Source organism: Myodes glareolus, chromosome X (assembly GCF_982192425.1).
Source record: "Myodes glareolus chromosome X, mMyoGla1.1, whole genome shotgun sequence".
In the NCBI taxonomy this organism is placed as follows: domain Eukaryota; kingdom Metazoa; phylum Chordata; class Mammalia; order Rodentia; family Cricetidae; genus Myodes; species Myodes glareolus.
Window position 1 is genome coordinate 96,156,436 of NC_142053.1, and position 20,816 is coordinate 96,177,251.

General features: G+C 34.4%; 1 protein-coding gene across 1 annotated transcript in view; it reads left to right on the plus strand.

The window, feature by feature from the left end:
- Positions 1-20,816, plus strand: part of Il1rapl1 (interleukin 1 receptor accessory protein like 1) — a 1,275,516-nt gene that overhangs the window by 969,939 nt on the left and 284,761 nt on the right. The window contains exon 6 of the mRNA XM_048449782.3: positions 8,103-8,177. Within this exon, the coding sequence (XP_048305739.1) occupies positions 8,103-8,177 (75 nt within the window). The remainder of the gene's footprint in view (positions 1-8,102; positions 8,178-20,816) is intronic.

Below are 20,816 nucleotides of genomic sequence, written 5' to 3' on the forward strand. Positions count from 1 at the left end.
CTGACAAAAAAGCTGGCTGTGGTCCCACATATACCATAGTTAGACCACTGAGAGTGACAGAGAGAAAAAGAATTCTGAGACCTCTTGGCTACCAGGATCACAGTAAAATAAAACAAAAACCCTGTACCTCCAGGTTCCTGGAGAGACCGATTTTAAAAAGGAGCAAGACGAAACACAGCACTCTTCTTTGGCTCTATGGGCATAGGCATGCTCATTACACAACATGTACACATATACCCCATACACATGCATCATACACATAAAAATCTATTGACATCTGTTTCTCATAAGCATGATTTTATTAAACTATCTTTTAATATCATTAGATGACATGCTCAATCTAATAACTGGAAAATCCTCTTTGACTCATGAATACCATTTGTATCCCACAACTAATCCATCAGTAAATTGTTCATTGAGATCTACTAAAAAAGTACTTAAAGGGGAAAACAGCTTACCATTTCTGCTACCACCATCATGAGCTCTTTGTAAACTGCTTCAATATTCTGCTTGCTTGCCTGCCGGCCTGCCTCCCCACTTTGCTCTTCGATTTTCATTCACTTCAGTCCTGCTAGACACGAATATCAAGATACCTGAAAGCTTTGGTACTTAAATGTTAACACAGTCACTCACCTTCACAAAAACCTCAAAAACATTCCTATAGTGTTTAGAATAAAAATGAAGTACTTTCTAAAAAAAAAAAAAAGAAAGAAAAAAAAGCCTGTCTACATTGGTTCATGACTGTTTCTGAATCTCTTTTAAATCTGATTTTTAACATCCCTCAAATATTCCATGTGTATTCCTGTCTTGTTCTCAGCTTGTCCCATACATAGCTTATCTCCTCCTTTCTCAAAGCTCTGTCTCAAATGATCTTCACTTAGAACAGTCTTTTCTGACTGTTCCCTAAAACAGCACCTATGCCAGTCTCTATCTTTTTAGCTGCATCATTTTATGATATTTATTATCAAGTGCATATTATTAGATATGTACTCATGTAAATGTTTATTACATATCTTACTTTTTCAAAGATCTGCTCCCTGAAAAGAGGAATCTTGTCTGTCTCTGTCCTTGTAACCAGAATAGCTGTAAACAAAGAAAAGATGCTTAGGACAGACTTAATGAATAAGTGAATGACTGGATGTGCTTGTTTTATTTTCATTGTAAGTAAAACTTATCAGAATGAGCATAATTTCAAGTATCAAATTTAGTCAGGTGGATTTTTTGTTTTTCCTTGGCACATGCGTTTTGGTAAATACATCATTTATGTCATTTGATATGACTCAAAATATTATTCTGTATGTATAGCCTTTTTCCTGGACTTCAGTGTGCAATAGCTTTTCTATTCCTTTATCCTTGAGGCTTCTGAGACTCCATGGCTGTTGTGAGTCACCATCATTATCATTTGTGAGGGAAAAGAGAGGATACATCAACTTCAGAGCATTAGGGACAAATGACAAACAAAACACCCTTTCTCTACTAAATGAATTTCCCATGTAACATGTGGATAAGTTCTTCTTTCCACCCTTTTTAATTCCATGGGCCATGACACGGTGCATTCAGCTTTCATACAATCTGTATCCTAGTATTAGAAACTATTATTTAATGATTCCAGGCCAAAGAAAACAGAGTTGAAATCCTACCAGATTTATTAAGAGTTCAAACTCTACGGATGATGTAAATTCTCTTATCTGCTAAGAAAACTAACAGATGTTGGTCAATTCGTTTAGGTTTAAAAAGAAGACATTAAAAATTACCCATTGTAAAATGGAGTCGGTGTAATCGCCTCAAATGTTCTTGTCTTTGAATATTTTATTATCAGTTTTAGATGATGAACTTAAAATAAATTTCTAAAGAAACTAACCTAATTCTAGACTTATCATAGCATGTCAAAAATATTCTCTCATTTTTAAGAATCTTTGTGGATAACACTGAGCACAGCCCTTTCTCTCTCTCTCTCTCTCTCTCTCTCTCTCTCTCTCTCTCTCTCTCTGTATATGTGTGTGTGCACGCATGTGTGTGCATGTATGCAAGTGTGTATGCATTCGTGTACATATGTATGTGTATACATGGGTGTTTATGTATGTATGCATGTGAAGTCCTGAGTTGAACATTGGGTGTCTTCCTTGATCACTTTCTACCTTATTTTCTGAGACACGGTCTTTCATTGAACCTGGAGCTTACTGTGAGCTGGAGAAATCCTGCTGTCACATCACATGTTATGAAGCTTTCCCATCACAAAACTGTTGCATCTAGCTTTTCAAATGGGTGCTGGTGATCTAAAGTTAAGTGCTCATACTTCTTCAGCTAGCACTATACCCATTGAGCAATCTCCCATCATCTCTTTTATTTATAACTTAGTGATTATTACTTTAGTTACTTGACAAACATTCATCAAATTGAATTATGGGTATAAATACATAGGTTTTAAGCTTGATGAGTGAGGAACTCAAACTTTTGAATGTAATATTTGAGTCATTTTATATTCACAGTACATTGTGTGAATATTTAAAGCTACTCAAAATTTGTTTGTGAATTGAATTCTTAAAGATAAATAATTTTCCCTGTCTTGCAAAGTCTGTGTGAAGCATGAATAATTTTTAAATTTATAGTATAAGGCACTTTGAACATTTAGTTAAATATTAAGTTTATTATTCCAAAAATAATATTTTTCTTATGGGGATAAAAAGATTCTAAGTGCTATTGCCCAAATATTGATAGATGCCATTAGTGCATATTTCTTTTGTATCTTCTCTACATAGTTATTTAATGAATTATCTTACTGAACCTTTGCATGGACCCATGAGGAAAGTGCATTTATATCACACTTTACATACAAGAAGATTGAGTCCACAAATTGTTAAATACATTAGCCGAGCAATAAGCAATATTAGGAATTATTAAGTCCGTGTGTGTGATCTTCCTTACTCTATCAAAGCTCTTCTAGGAAACAAAGTGAAAAGGGAACTAATTAAAATACATTATAGAAATTATTTAGGATTGATAAAGGGCAAATTTTGTGGTAGAATCAGTGTAGGAATGCAATAAATATTGAGTATGCTTGTTAACATTTGAAGGACTAGAGAGGGGATTGTTCCACAGAGAAAAGCATGTTTTATACTCAGTACGTTGCATTTCTGTAAGAACCTTAGAAAGAACCAAGAATTGTGGTTATGTTCCTTAAGGAGAAAGAATCCATGTTTTCACTGCTCCATAACGCAAATGCAGAAGTGAACAAATCTTAAAGCACCGAATTGTCAGGCTTGGTAGTACAAACCCTTAATGCCAGAACTTTGGAGGCAGTGGCAGGTGAATCTCTGTGAGTTCAAGGCCAGTCTGGTCCACAAAGTGAATTTCTGGACAGCCTGTTACATAGATACAGGGCTGTTATATAGAGAAACCCTGTCTCAAAAACAAACAAACAACAGATCTCTGAATAGTTAAGGAATAGTTATGGCATAGGTGAGCAGACAATTCTGTAGACATTTTTAGTTACTGACTTTTAGACATTTCTCTAACTGTTGCTCAGCAAGCAAATGGAAAGACCTAAAAAAATCTACTTTTTTTTTTTTTTTTACAGAACCATCTGTCAACTGAGACATGTTTGTAGGAGAAGCCTATCAACATTTTAATGACTGTATTAGCATTAATGTTGTTGATATAATATTGTAAAGAATAAAATGAAGGCCTGAATATAATTTTGATGGTGGCTATCAAGCTCTATGTAATGTATAGCTATGAAAGTAATCGTTCTATTATAATTGTGCGTGGGGAAATAAAATATGATTTAAAAATCCCACTCTGTTTCATATCACTATTGTTGGATATGAACTTGTTTTCCTGTGATTTAAGTTAATGGGTGAGTTTTACATGTTTTTATATAAGTAAGTAAAAGAAAAGCATTCACAGACACATTGTTGTCTTGACAATCAAAATGACTTGGTTTTCCTCATAAGTGCTTTTAGAACTAGACCATCTAGTTCTACCTTTGCAAATAGAGGAAATAAATGCTTATCTTGAATTCATTTTCACTGGCTGTTAGAACTCCTGTCTTTTTCCTAGTTCTGTCATCTCTCAACTCAATTAAACTAATTTATGTATTAAGCATCATAATATGCCAGAAACGTAATATGCCAGAAAGGATCATTCTGTGAATGCTCTTCATTTGTGGAAAAGAATTTTGCTAGACTCAAAGTACTGGGAAACTGAGTTACATCCCAAACATAGTGACCACCTCCTATTCACAGTCAAGGTACTAGATGCCAGATCAGCAGTTCAACTATTGTGCTAGTTGGAAAAGTTTCATTCAAATTTAGCAAAGAAAGGCAAATCCCAAGAGGAGTGTTTCAAATTGATATCCGTCATAACATCACATAACATAAGACCAAAATGTGATAATTTTAGATTATGACAGATTGCACTGCAACAGCTCTCTGCTTGGTGTTGTGATGACTTAATTGCAAGTTTTCACTGTTTAGCAGATTGTACACACCTTGAGGGGAAACTGCAGGGCAGACTTTCAAAGAGCATAGAACAAAATGTTAAAACAAAAAGATCTACTGAAGACTCTAGCTTCAAATCGCCTTGTTATTGGTGAAGAATTTGACCTTTTTGCAACTCAGATTCCTGGACAGGATATACAATCACCATCAGTGTTCAAAATAGAGAAATAGCTAAAGAAAATGTGATATAAGCACAATGGATCAAAATCATGAAATAATGTTACTTTGAAGAAAATACATGGTTCTGGAAAATATAACAGTAGATGAAATTGTCCAGCTACAGGAAAAAAATTTGTGAATTCTGTCACATGTAGGAAAAATGAAGCATATAAACAAACAAGAAACAGGACAACATTCCCTGAAAATAGAAGGCAACCATTTATAGAAGGGTGAGAAGACGGAAAAGGGCGAGGCAGTGAAAGAAGGGATTAGGGAGAGTACATAGAAGCAAACAGAATTTGCTCTTATGGCAAGGCCACAGTCAAATTAATTAATTTGTAAAAATTAATATGATTAAATGAGTATAGCAAAAAGTAAAAGTGAATTATTGATAAATAAGAACTAAACTAGGTATGGTGGTGACCACATGAAATTTCAATACAAAAAGTCTGCCCTATACAGGAAGATGAACACTGTGGAAATCATTTGAGTTAGAAATGTGACTTTAACATTATAAATACATTATAAATAGTCTCAATAAACAGAATTCTCTGTAACTCCAACACTCTGTTATTCTATGAAGAATTTATTTGTTAACTTAGACATTGTCTCACTTCAAAATGTGAAAAGTCAAGGTTCTAACATTATGCCAAAGAGGCAGAGGCTAAGGTAAAGAGTCACAAAGCGTTTTATATTTCTGAATACCTGTGATATATATACGTTTCGGTTTCTTTCTCTAAAGATCTCACCCTCTTATCACAGACAAGTGTGGGATGTGTTTGTACAAGGAACATTTTCCGTAGCTGCTTTTAAATTAAACTGTCGCATTATCTACTGCTAACTACACAGTCATGAGGCTTATTAACTGAGTAAATTTACTGAACAAACTCTTTTAGTATTTCTGTATAATGTACACTATTTTGGTAAATAATAATATAGTGTTCAAAATCACTGAAAACCTATCTCTGAAAGTAGGGTTGCTTCTCTCCCACATCAAACCCAAATGTGGTTGTCACAGTGTGTCCTTTAAGACCCCTGTCTGGGTAAGGGTTGTCTCCTTTCCCCAACATAGGAAAAGAGTACAAAACAGCCCACATACAAAATACTGTATCCTTGAGAACAGCTAGAAATTACTAGTTAGAGTTGTTACTGTCATATCCCCCCACACAAAAGTGCTGTAGTGGGAAAGAAATGCCTGTAAATCAGTCATGAGTGTTTTGCCATGGGATGCACAGTCACAGAGAGACAGTTTCGTTAGAAACTTCCTCTTGCCTCAGCTCCCCCAGGTGGGTTCTGCTGGACAATGTGAGTACCAAATTAATGATATCATCTTTATCTGTCTTCTTTTACTCAGAAACCTCATATGAGGGCATGTTTTTCTCTGTCCAAGATTCTATTGAGAACTCCAGGTTAAAAGGGACCTCTTTGTATTTTCAACAGTTATGTATATGCCTCTCATTTGATAACATCGCCTTTTATGTTATTTGTTCTTTTACTTGAAAACCTCATCTGAGAGGAATCAGCTTTGTTCAAGACTCTTTATTTGGAACTCCAACTGACTATATTAAGGGAGCTTCATCATTTAGTTTATACTGGATATTTTGAGTACCCAAGTTTATGAAGTTTTACTACTTATCTAGTATTTATTTTTATTATTTTTAATTGTGTGGGGGTATACATATGGATGTAGTTGTACAAGGAGACTGGAGTCCTCAGATTAGTTGGAGCTGAAGTCACACACTATTGTGATTGTCCTGAAGATCAAGTCCTCTAAAAGAGAAGTAACTATCTCTCTAGCTCCCTATCTTATCTGGATATCTATTTATCATTTATTCTTCTCTACTCATTCTTCTTTTTTTCTTTACCTTACTCTAGACTCAGAAAACTCCCTCATTCAAAACAAAAAGAATAGCTACCATAGTTCATTCTCGGGACCATATAGATCACACAGTTGCATTTTAAGTTCACTATAATCATTCGATAGAAGAGTTTAAGAAACATGACTTATTTGTCCATTAATGACATATTTTTTAGCATTCAATAAATAAACAGATTATTTATGTGACAAGAAAATTAAATATGTTAAGAAAATTTTAGACATGAAATAAAAACATTAAAGTTAATCAGAGAAATTTCATAACTTTGAGAATTTTAATGTGTCATTTCATTCTATTAACCAAACGTTCTTTACGCCTTTCTTTCCTAAACCTAAATAGTAATGAAGGTGAATAAATACTGTGCTCAATTAGTTATTAATTGAAGGATTAAAAATCGTGTATGAAGTTAATTTCCAACATATAAACTCTGGTAACATCTCTTTTTTTCTGACTTGGTGTGCATCATACTTTTGCAGGAATTTATTTTTGTTAATAGGAGATGGAGGCAAGCTGCTAAAACAGCTTAAATTCTTGAATCCTCTGCTGATAAGTACATGTAGTCAAGTCCTGGCTGTTCTACCTAAATCATCCTTCCAGTTATCAAGCAAGCTGGCATGTGTTCCTGGCAAATAAGAAAGAAGTCCTCGAAGCAAAAACATTTAGTTCAGCAACCATTAATTGATCATCTCTGTACTTGCTACGAAGTACAAGTTGCAGTGACCAGTTTCAAAGGACCTGGGCAATTCAATCAGACAGGGGTGGGGGCAGGCTTCAGGAATAACTATTTGTGAACAGTCCAGAGAATCTAGTTTAGCTGCAAATAAAGTATACAGTGGGAAGCATCCTTCCAAAGAGAGCTTTCACAGCAAACTGATTTATTAGCTGATAGTTGAAATTGACAAGAGCACAGAAAGGAAATGTGTAGAAACTTAAATTTAAAGAGTATGTCATGTAAATTAGCAACAAATGCCACAAAATGTAATGGATAGTAACAGTAAAGCTTTTTTGTCTAAGAGAAAAATATGGGCTAAGAGTATTTGCTTTGGGTGGGAGTTCATTTTTCTACTAACAATAATTTAGTGCCACATTATCTCCTCATTAGTTAAAAGAACAGTAGGAAATCATTACTAAATTGTGTATTTTTAAGCAAAGTGATCAAAATTTAAAATAAGAATGGAATTAACAAGAATTATATCATTCTATGCTGGAAAATTATAGTACGTGTCATATATATCTCATATACCTTTCACACAGTATAAAATTTAAAACACTCCTTCAAAACTAAAGACAAAGTAAAACTGAAGAAACATGGACATAAGTTCCAGAGGACTGACCAATCCTGATTCTGTAACTCACAATGTAATGTATCAATTTGTGTTATATTTCACACTTGTACAATCTAATAACTTTTTGATTTGCTTGAAGTTACTACCTGAAAGTTTAAAGCCATTACTTAGAGTGCTTTGACATTACTTTTAAAATGTTTGGGAAAATTAACTATGTTATTTCCTTTAGTTCATACAGCATAACTGTAAGTCTTTATATTATTATTTTTGTTGTTTTTCAGCTCCTCTGACTGATAAGCCACCCAAGCTTCTGTATCCTGTGGAAAGTAAACTAACAATTCAGGAGACTCAACTAGGTGAGTAATTCAGTTCTGCTTAATGTGCCTTTCTCTAATACATTTTAATAGCTAAATAAGTCTAAGTCATAATATTAGGCATGTTATACTCAAAACTGCAAAGGCCAATCCCTGCAATACTTTCTTTGTAACCAAACCATGCATATAATATTTAAATGGTTATTGAGAAGGAGATAGATACTTGGATGAAATTTTTTAACAGGTGCTTTTATTATAATATTGATATTAATTTTTAATGAACTTGAACCTTTTTATCAATTTTAAAAATTGTATTTTAATTCATTATGTAGTATTATACATCACACGGTTCCATACTGTCTATTTAAAAACCAATTTAACCACTGCAACTTCAGGTTACAATATGCTATAATTTACTCATTTTTAATGATTAAGGAAAAAAAGATTTCAAACATATACTTCAATTGTATATTCATGTTGTTAAGGAACTCCTTACATAAATAATTAAAGAACAAAAATGCACTTAATTTTTAGAACTAGAAAGAATCTGTTGTTTATTTGGCTATTAATTCTTAACTATGAATTTGGGAGCACTGAGCTGAGCTCCCAAAGTCCAGTTGAAGAGTGGGAGGAGTGAGACTATGGTCTTTGCCTCTTACCTTTCATAAATGGAATAATTTGTAAAGTTGTTTTAGTATTGTTCTTTTTTTCATGGGAAACAATCATAAAGACTAAGTGACCACATCACAGTGAGATGAAAAGGTCCCATGACATGGGGAGTGTTTTCAGTGTGTTCATTTGAAAAATCATGGAGATACCTTTTCGCAAAGCACTAACTCCCTTATTAACATTGGTCAAGAAAAAGTCAGATTTCTTTAACCAATTGAATTAAGGCATCAATCTGGAATTTTGATTATTTTATACAATATTTCTATAATATTGCCTAATTCCTATTTTTAGCATATAAGATAAATAATCCATTAAATGGATAAATGTAGCCTAAATTTTTGTCTCTTTGGGTAACAGCTTATTTGAAAGAACAATCCATCTATTGCTGCTAATGGTTGAATATTGGATCCAAAATAGAAACATGTGTTGCATGCCTGAAATTTTATCACTGTAGAGGTAGAAGAAAAAGAATTGTGAATTCCAGATGTGCCTAGGATACCTAGTACTGCCCACACCATCTTTGGCTACTTAGTAAGCACTTGTCTGAAAGAAAAAAGTGAAAATTGAAAAAGTATTAATAAAAGATCCCAGGAACCTAGAAATACGAGGTTTTACAATTTTGACTTTGACTTGTCATTTGTATAAAGACTTCAATTTTGTCTTTCTTGCTTAAGGAAAGCTAGCAATTCCAACAATCTGAATATATGGCATTCAAATAATAAGAAAGGTGTCTCGGTGAAAAGTCATTGAGTGGTTTTCAGAGCTGAGTAGCCTACATCAGTGATAAAGTATCTGTATAAGACTCATCCTACATCTTAAAAAAAAAGGTCAGGAATCTTCCAGAGAATATCACTGGTCATGATTTCAGGGCTCTGTCTCAAACTGCACAATGAAAGCTAACCCATTCTCATGTCAATAGTTAAGAAGCTTATAACAAAACTCTTGATTATGATATTAGAAAACACATTTGGAACTATAGAAAGCTGGGCTGTTACATGTCTGATCATCTAATTTTAATAGTCTCGTTGAACCAAATATATATCCAATCAACTGTGGTAACTATAAATATCTGGTTTTTCCCTACAAATAATAGTAAGCTTAATAATAAGCCTGAGCTGGGAGGTAGCACAGTGTGTAAGAGTGCTTGCTGAGCACGCATATGATCTGAGTAGAAGTCCTCCACACCCACAGAAGAAGCCAGGGGGGTATACCATCAGTTTTGTGCACTGGGTAGGGGATGGAGACAGGAGAATCACTGAGCCTTGCTGGAAGCCAGCTTATCTCCAGGTTCAGTGACTGATGGTGTCTCAGTGGAACAAGGTGAAGAGTGATAAAGCAGGACACTGACATTCTTTTCTGGCCTCTGCAGAAGATCATGTTTGCACTACAACTGTACACATTTGTGTGCACACACCACACACAAACTCTCCTCTCTCCTTTTGCTACCCTCTCTCTCACACACACAATAATAATAAGAAAAAATATTGCTATTCAATTCATAGGTTTGCCTTTTATTTCCACATTCACTTGGCATGTCCTGCTTTCCTTTTGTATTCTCTCTGTGTCTTGTCCTAAGTCTTTAACTTTTCAAATAAGAAATGTCTGGTATTGATCATTTAAACTGTTCTACTGTAGAAAACAAAAGGCATTAAAACCCAAAGTACTTAGTGAAAAAGTAATGCAATGTTAAGTAAATACATATAAAATACATGACATAACAGGTTTGAATTGTGATCAATAAGTGATGACAACCTGGAATTTCTACTTCATGTGGCATCTGCACGCTATTTCTAAATGTTAAAAAAAATCATGTCTCTTTTAAATAACTCAGACATCAACCAATATGTGGACAGAGTATTATTGGGCAAAAGGCCCAGAAGATACAGTGTTGACTCTGAAAGTCAAACCAGGAAGAAAACCCAACATAATTCCTTCAGACTGTTGCAGTCCAAGGAATCAAAAGACAGGTATAATTGACTTGTTGAGCTTGAGCCCTGTCATTTAGAAATCTGTCTGCCTGTATGGCCAAGAACACTTTCTAGATGTGTCCAGAGTAAAGTATAGCATATTCTATTGTTACCAGAGATTCAAATGAGTATAAATCCAAATTACATTTGACATAGTGTGGCACATCTTATTTACAACACAAATTTGGCAACTACAAAATACCCCTAAAAGACAATATGATGAGGAGCCTGCTCTAAAAATCATCGATAGATGTGCTCTGATTTATATTTAATAACTTATTCTCATATGTTCTCTTTGTTAAGAAGCAAATCTCTTTGCTTTTGCTTATGAAACCAGGTTTTTCCAGATGTTAATATATAAAGGAAAGCAACTGATATAAAAGCTCAAATTTATAAATAAATCTTAGAAAATGAATGCAAACACTATATATCTGTATTTATATATCATATAGCTGTATATATTCTTATTTAATTGACCTGTATGCTAAATTTTAACACTACACTACAAATTGGTACTACTTGCCTGCTTTCACCATATTATGGAGCACAATTTTTTAAATTTTAAGGAAATTCAATGAAAAGTGATCAAAACATTTATAACAGATTGCACTCAATATTTTATAGGAAAAAATTCCTTGTCATGGTCGTTACATATCACTAAATGGGTTTTTAATATACATAATTTTTTACTTTTATTGCTAGGATTTGTATGGTGTAAAATATTTTAAATATATATGGCTTGCTGTTGGGAGAATGCCACTTGTTTGTTCCCAACTTCCTGGCTACCTTAGACCTGAAATAATCACACAGAAACTGTATTAATTAAATCACTTCTTGACCCATTAGCTCTAGCTTCTTATTGGCTAACTTTTACAAATTAATTTAACCCATTTTTATTAATCTATGTATTGTCATGTGGCAGTGGCTTACCAGCAAATTTTCGACAGGGCTTACTCTGGTGGTGGCTCCATGGCTTCTCTCTGAACCTAGTCTTTCTCCCAGCATACAGCCTAGCTTTCCCCACCTAGTTCTGTTCTATTAACAGACCAAGCCAGTTTTTTTTTATTCATTAATGGTAATCACAGCACACACAGGGAAATTTCACATCAGCATGTGAAATGTATTTATTAAAAATACATAGCTGAGTTTTAATTGCAATAAAACACTATAGATAATTATCTTATGGATTAAAAAATAGTTTGAAATAGGTTTCTTAGGCCTGTGTGTATAGCTGTTATTCTCTTGAAACAAAACATCTAGTTTTTGCATAGTTACTACTTTACTAAAATTATCATGGGAAAACTTTTTCTTTTCTTTCTAAGATTGGGAAACATTTTATATCAATATCACAGAAAAAATATTAAACCAAGTATTGAATTGGATGTGGGTTAGAATACTGTTGAATTTAAAAAGAAAATATTGTACTGCCAGAGTATGAAAGTGATGATCTTTCTTCCCACAGATAGGAACATTGACTGGGTTTTTGCTTTTCTTTCTCTGCAGTGAAAAATAATAACATCCAAACTCCAAGTCTTTATAAAAAAATGATATGATTTTTGCACTTAACAAAGACATATATATTAGCATAACTTTAGTTTCTCAAACTTTCTTAGACACAAAAGCAAAATTTTCACTTTAGTACATCTGGTTTCTATGTTTGTTTTTTGTTTTGTTTTTTAAGACAGGGCTTCTCTGTGTAGATTAGGAGCCTGTCATAGAACTCGCTCTGCTGGTTTCTTAATCATAGCTTCAGCTGACCAGAACCACAAATTCTTAATTCAAAACGCCTAATGGGCCTGATAGTCTTTACTTTCATCTGAAACTTCACAAGGTAGTATTCCATCATCTACATAGCTCTCAATACTCCTATATTCTACAAACTATCCCACTGAGCTCTAAGTACTTGACAGTCTTTCTAGTCCAAAGTTCAAATACCACTACCCTCATCCAAAAATCACACGGTCAGGTCTGTAATATGGTCAGGTCTGTGACAGCAATACCTGTGGTTTTTATTTATTCATATATTTATTTATTTACTTATTTATTGGTCTTAGGAGTTTTAGTACTGTGATAAAAAACAATGAGCAATAAACAAACAAAACAAAAACAAAATAAATGGGAAATAAAAGATTAATTTCTTCTTATAAGTCTTACGTCACACTAATCAATGGGAAATCACAGCAGAAATTCAGGGTAGAAAACTTGAGTGGGAAATGAAGCAGAGCCTTTGGAGGAATAATGCTTACTGGTTTATTTTTCATTGCTTGCTCCTCATGGCTTGCTCAGCCTCCTTTGCTTATAGCATCCAGAATCAACACTGGAGTATCACTGAGCACAGTGAATTTGGGAAGATCCTTGGAGAAATTTTAGGGCCATATGAGAAATGGATATAACTAAGATACATTACTTACATGTACAAAATTTTCAGAGAATAAATACAAATTGTAAAATACAGATACTACAATAATAGTACCTCTTTAGAATCACTGTGGGTATGTATTCAGATAGCACAAAAAAAGAATTAGTCCATCTCCTGGAATTTATTAAGTCATTAGTGCTTAGTTTTAGGAGCAGAGGGTTTTCATGCAATGAATATAGTTCTGAACACCAGTGTTTGTTTGATCATGCTTATATTTTTCCTAGAATGCAATACTATAGCAACATGTATAAGGTTCATTGCAGGATGGATAATATTTTGGAAAATTAGGTTCCATCTCCCCATAAGAACACATATGCATATTAAACTTTATACTTTAATATGCCTATAAATTTAGTTTTGATTTCATACTTCTCAATCATCACATCTGTCAAAATATATGTTAACAAAAAGTAAGTAAATAGCTATAAAAGAATAACATGCTCCCCAGTCTTATTTTAAAAGAGAGAGTTTAATAGACACGGTACAATGAAAATTTGTAAGTGCCCAACAGGATGAAAATGAAATAATTTTTATTAACAATTTTTATTTTCTAAAAAAAAACAATCTTTTTTTTTCATTTTACATACCAATCTCCATTCCCACTCCCTCTCCTCCTCCCATTTCCTTCACTTTCGCCCTCTTCCCCGCATCCATTCCTCAGAGGTACATCGCTTTGAGGAAGGCCCAAGGCCCTCGCTACTATATCTAGGCTGAGCAAAGTATCCATCCAAAGAGAATGGGGTACCAAAATGTCAGTACAAGCAGTTGGGATAAATCCTGGTGACACTGCCAGTGGCCCCACCATTTGCCACAGCCATACAACTGTCTGTCACCCACATTCAAAGAGACTAGTTTGGTCCTCTGTTGGTTTCAGTCTGGCTGAAGTTAGTGAGCTCCCATTAGCTCAGGCATACTGTTTCAGTGGGTGTCCCCATCAAGGTTTTGACTTCTTTGCTCATATTTTTCTTACCTCTCCTACTCTTCAACTGGACTTTGGGAGCTCAGTCCAGTGCTCTGATGCAGGTCTCTGCCTCTGTTTCCATCAGTTGCTGGATGAAGGTTCTATGCTTATATTTAAGATATTCATCAGTCTGACTACAGGGCAAAGCCAGTTCAGGCACCCTCTCCTCTATTGCTTAGGGTTTTAACTGGGGTTATCCTTGTAGATTCTTGAGAATTTCTCTAGTGTTAAGTTTCTTGCTAGTCCCACAATGGCTCCATTAATCAAAATATCCCTTTCCTTGCTCTCATCTCTGTTCTTCATCCATCTCGACTATCCCCTTCCCTCATGTTCTCCCCTATTCCCTTCTCCCTTTGTCTTCCCTTTCTGTCTTCCCCTTTCCCTCCACCCAATGCTCTCTATTTTCTCAGAAGATCTTTCCTATTTCCCCTTCCCAAGGGGATCTATATATGTTTTTCTTAGTGTTTACCTTCTTACTTAGCTTATTTAGGGTCATGGACTATAGGTTCGTTATCTTTGTTATACAGCTAGTATGTGCTTATGAGTGAATATATACCATCTTTCTGAGTCTGTGTTACCTCACTCAGGATGGTTTCTTTCTATTCCCATCCATTTGCATGAAAATTTCAAAATGTCACTGTTTCTTACTTCTGAGCAGTACTCCATTGTGTAAATGTACCACATTTTCTTTATCCATTCTTCAGTTGAGGGGCATCTAGGTTGTTTCCAAGCCCTTGCTATTACAAATAATGCTGCTGTGAACATAGTTGAACAAATGTTCTTGTAGTATGATTTAGCCTCCTTTGAGTATTTGCCCAAGAGAAGTATCACTTGGTCCTGAGTAAGGTTGGTTCCCAATTTTCTGACAAACCGCTACACTGATTTTCATAGTGGTTATACAAGTTTGCATTCCCACCAGCAATGGAGAAGTGTTCCCCTTACTCCACATCCTCTCCAGGATAAGCTATCATTGGTGTTTTTATCTTAGCCATTCTAACTGATGTAAGATGGTATCTCAGAGTTGTTTTGATTTGCATTCCTGTGATGGCTAAGGATGTTGAACATTTCCTTAAATGTCTTTCAGTCATTTAAGATTCTTTTGTTGATAATTCTCTGTTTAGATCCATACCCCATTTTTAATTGAATTATTTGGAATTTTCCTGCATAATTTCTTTGAGTTCTTTATATATTTTGGAGATCAGGCCTCTGTTTGATATGGGGTTGGTGAAAATATTTTTCCTTTCAGTAGTCTGCTTTTTCGTCTTACTGACTTTATCCTTTGCTTTACAAAAGCTTCTCAGTTTCAGGAGTTGAAAATGAAGTATTTTTAAGATTATTATTCTAAAAGAATGAAATTCTCATTTATTTCTTAAAACTATAAACATGAGACTAATTTTGCAAAGCAAAGCATCAAACAATTCTTGCTGTCAAGCTCTTCATGAAGATCTCTTTGCTAGTCACATTCATTTTATTGCAAAGACACTGTTTTCCGGGCAGAAGCACCACTATGGGAAAGCATCCTAAATCACTCTTCATGTCTGAAGTTTACTAGCACAGAAAAATATTGCAAGTGTCCTATGTTAGCAAGAACTGCTCTGGAATTTGCAAAGCAAATGCCAATTTATGAGAAATAAACCCATCAAAGGACATTCTGGTGCAGAATACTGAAGGCAGTTTCAGAATAAGGGTATGCCTCACGTGACTGATGTCCATTAAAAAGGAGACTATAAAAAGACTCACATCATTTAGAGTTTGGATATAGAGAAAGATGTTCATCCATAAATTTTGTCTTGAATTTTGGCTAAATAAATGAGAACTCCTAAATTATATGCAGACTCTACATGAAAAGGGGAATACCAGGATTTTACAGTAAAATGTTAAAACACTTAGCATTCCAGTCAAACTTCACTCTACTGCCTAAGTATGCTCCTGCAGATCTGTGGGTAAATTGAATCATCATAATTTCAAAGAAGTGCTCCCTTCAATTTTGATTGATTTCTAATTAGTAGTGGCTTAACATGTCAATTTTAAGGGTCTCTGTCCTCTAGTCTCTTTTAAGCAGCTAATGATCACCGGAAGATTTATACTCACAAGGGAAATATGCTATTTAAAGATACTCTGTGGTGACTGATTTTATATGAGAGCCCTTTTGTAATTGAATAATCATGCTCATTGTTTCCTTCTGTGGTAATGCAGGCTTTTACACTATCATAAGATGGGGTTCATCGATTTGAAACTGCATGTGCCATTGTCCTGGACAAAGGACCATCTACCCATCATTGCCAATGTTTTCCTTTAGTTTTGTCAATAGAGAAGAAGGGAACATTTTGCCACCTAATAAGGAGTAGTAAATTCATTCATTGGCTTCATAATAAATGGTATTTTCTTTTAAATTATTGAAAATTGGTATTGTAGAATATAATATTTAAGTAATGATATCTCACGTTTAATTGGGACAAAATACATTGTTTTCATAGGTGATATATTTTGAAGGCCACCCTGCTCTATTACTTGCCTCCATTTTGTTGAAATACATAACACCCCATGGTGCAGTTTATTAGTCAAAGTCATAAGTATGATGAAAATACTGTTTCCTTTCTATTATCATCTATAGTTATTAGTTTTACAAAGTGTTTCATTAGATGAATTGGATATATATATATATATATACAATATATTTAGACATATTGTTCCAATATATTTCTCTTTCTTGACAGGAGAATTTTTTTCTTTTATTTTTCTCAAATTTATATGTCTCTTTTCATTATACTATCATGGCAACCACCTCATTTTAACTTGATTTTTCTTTGAAAACTAAAGGTTGTACATTGTGATTTAACTTAACACTTTATGAACAAAGATATCACAAATATTTTCCTAAACATATGCTCCTAAATACACCATATGTTTCCATGTGCAGAGTAACCATAAGGTTTTAAAACCTAAACCCCACAGCAAAATCATTCGAAAAGGCATCCTTCCAATCACTGTCTATAAAATTAAGGGCTCTTTCTCAGAAAAAACTAGAGGTTTTTAAAAATAAGTTATTAAAAATTTGTAATCAGTTTATGTTTATAAATTATAGTGACTACTCAATAACAAAAAGAAAATTAAAAGCCTAGCACAGTTTTTGTCTGTCTAAATTCACCTGTTTTGAAATAAATCAACAGTTGACTCTCCCTGCAGTTGACAAGAAGTAGGAGAGACAGCTGGGAAGTTGTTCCGGGCTCTAAAGGTCTTAGTCACCCCCTCTTCCTCCTACTTCTGTACAATGACCTCTTCAAACAAACGGAAAAAAAAGACATTTTCACCTTCTGAATGTTCTTTTGGTTTCTAGTTTAACAGAAGTACAGGGCTCTGCTGGACTTACTTTCTGAAGATTTGGGTTTGCAGTAACTTGGCAGCTCTTTGCATAGAAAGAAACAAAGGGAAAGTATATTGTTCTCCAGGAAAAGCTTAAAAAAAAACCCACAATGAAAATGAGCACATCAAGCCAGTCACAGTCCTAGGCAAAACTAACATTACTGGTACAAATATTCAGTAAGAAACTACCTTGTGCAGTAGCTGAGAGGACAGTGAGAAAGTAGTTTTATCGTCGCTTCCTAAGAGAAAAGAAATTGAGTGTCCTGATGAGCATGAATTCTCAGATGAGAATGACATTTTCTTGGCAAATTTATGACTTTTAAATTAATTGATTTCCTGAAAATTTCCTGAAATGCTTCCTGGAAATTGTACTCCTTTACTAAAATTATTTGAGCTATATTTGTACATTCTTAAGTACTGTACTCATTATTAACAGTCCTTTATAAATAATAATATTCCCTTCAGAATTATCTCCCACATACTATATTATTAAATGAATGCATATGAAGATATTATTTTATGCATGATTACTTCTGTCTGTTAAAAAAAAACCTTTTGCTTCCTAAGAATGTGTTTCCACTCCAAAGATGTTTATTATTAAGTCTTTCCACTAGAAAGTAGAAGTGCTATTCTTAAATATTAGGAGATAAAAGAAGCGAAAATTTGATTAGAACGCTAAGTGACGTTTCAGTTTCAGGTGAGATTGTATCACAGAGGACATCAATGACTGCATATGAAAGAATGTTCAATCAAAAGCAGTTCCTGATGCTATAAATTTCAGGGCAAATGGGACAGGATTTTCTTTGAGCCACTCTTTAGATATACAAACTGAAATAAAGGAGCAAGGCAATGTCTCAGTAACCTAGAGAGGGAAGCATGGACAGAGTTTATTATACCTAAAAAATAGCTATTTCAAGAAAAGATTAACTTAGAATTTTTGCTATTGGCTTCTTTTTTATTTTTCTTTCTTTCTTTCTCTTTTGGGGGGTTTGGTTTTTCAGGATAAGATTTTTCCATTTAGCCCTGGCTGTCCTGGAACTCAGTTTGTAGTCCAGATTGACCTCGAGCTCACAGGGATCTGCCTGCCTCTGCCTCCCAAGTGCTGAAATTAAAGGTGTGCACCCCCACTGCCTGCCTATTGGTTGACTTTTTTGACTAGCTTTACCATTGTCTATTTTTCTTCTCCTCTCCACCCTTCCCTACTGTCTCCAACCTTCTCCTCTCTTCTTCCTGCTCTCCTTTTCTCTTCATTCCTTGCCCTTCTCTTTCTTTCCCTTTCCTCCTGTTCAGGGGTAGACTTTCCTGGGATAGATTTGATACTGGATTTAAGGTAAAAATAAAAAAAGGCTCATGGTTGAATTGCATTCACTTTTCCCAAAGTGGAGTTCAATTTTGGCTGCTTAGAACTGAACAACATGTGATAGGAACAAGTCATTCCTTCTTACCATCCTCAATGGATTATTCTTCGCTTCATTATACTGAAAATAGGTACTGTGATTTCTCATTGTATTTACTTAGTATTCTGAAGAGACTTTGGTCTATAAGCTTTGGCTTTGCAGCTTGGTGTATCTAAGGGAAGATGTAACGGAAAGAATTTACTCGGTTCTCCAAGGCAATTCAAATTTGAAGTGTGACACTCTCTGATATTTCAGTGCCATGGTCGTTAGTGAAAATCATTTTAAAACCATGAGCATTGCAGATCACGAGAAACACTGTAGCAATACCAAACATGTTCTGCCTTCTTTCCTTTCTGTGGAACATCATTGTTTAACGGTGGACTATAACTATTCAGGGAGGTAAACGGATGTGGAGATAGATTAGGTTAGCTAACTTCATAAGAGGAAGAAACATGGATTTGGAAGTCTAACTCAATATTTAAATCTCAGAGAGAAATCCTGATTGGCGTAGATTGGGTTATAGTTACAAATTTCAAACAAATTGTTACAGCATTAGGGATAAGATCTAGACTCAATAGCTACTGTCTACCTATATTTTGGGGCAAGTATATAGATGTGGAAGTATGTGGCTTGTACCAGAAAAAGGTAAGATAACCAATAGTTATCATAAGATCTATCTTTTCTTTTAGATTTAGTATCTGGTATACTTGTCTTTGATTAATCTATGTCTTATTAATTTACATATACTATTTATTATGTATCATCCATAACCTAATAAGGGCAGAGCTAGGCATTTTTCCAGCTGTTACATATTGTCTTTTGTGGTATATGTGTCTTACATGCAGGCCTACACGCCACTGATTTCTCTGTCCTGTGTAGTATGCTAATTCTTAACCTTGAGCTTAATGTCAGTTGTAAACCAAACATTATATTCTCAGTTGTTAGCTAAAATTTGTGGAAGAAAGTACATAGTCTGTAGTATGGGAGTGTCAGAGTGTGAATCAGAGTCAATTTTATATAAGTGAGCAAAATTAGGTCAGATATAATACTTTGATGAAAGACTGAGACCATAATGATTTGGATAAAAACATGGGTAAGGGGGTTAAAATTCATTTTAATGTGATATAAGCTAAATAAAATATGCCTATGGGAGTATTAGTCTAATGGTCAGAATATGATCCCATTATTGGAAAATCCAGTGTTGATATAAGAAAATGTAGGTTCTCTGTGGAGCTACCTTAAAGACAATGTAAGCTAGCAGTAGTACTCACGAAGACATTCATAGAATATGAACCTACCATTGTTTACGAATCCATCATGCTGCAAGTTAGAGCATGGTAGAAATTGATCTGCAATGTGTATAGGAAGACTAATGTAATAAGATCTTCTCAGAATCAGCTCAGGGGAAAAATTCAAGTTCATCATGAAAGGAGAAACATTCCATCATATGATACAGAGACCCTGGAGGTAAAATCCGGTGATCAAATATTCTTTAGGAATCTGGCAACACAGAGATACAGTTATGATTATTTTCTTCCCACACAGTTGTTAAGAATAGTAGAAGTATCTATGAACTATTCCAGTAGACATTTGTACTTATAATTTTTTTACTTATTCTTTCTTTACTTATTCTTTTTGTACTTGTAATTTTTAAAATACATTTCAGGAATTAAACCAATTGACTGTGAGATACACAGAATCCTTTGAACACTGCCTGTAACCCAGGCAGGTCTTGAAATTGCAGCTTTTCTGGCTCAACCCATCAAGTGGATTATAGGCCTGAACCACCAGGCCTGCCTGTTACTTCCCTTCCTCTACAAAATGTCAATGTGGATATACCCTTTCTCCTGAATCCCTTTACTTGAGAAACAGCAATTCCTAACTTACTTGGAAGGGTGTACCAAG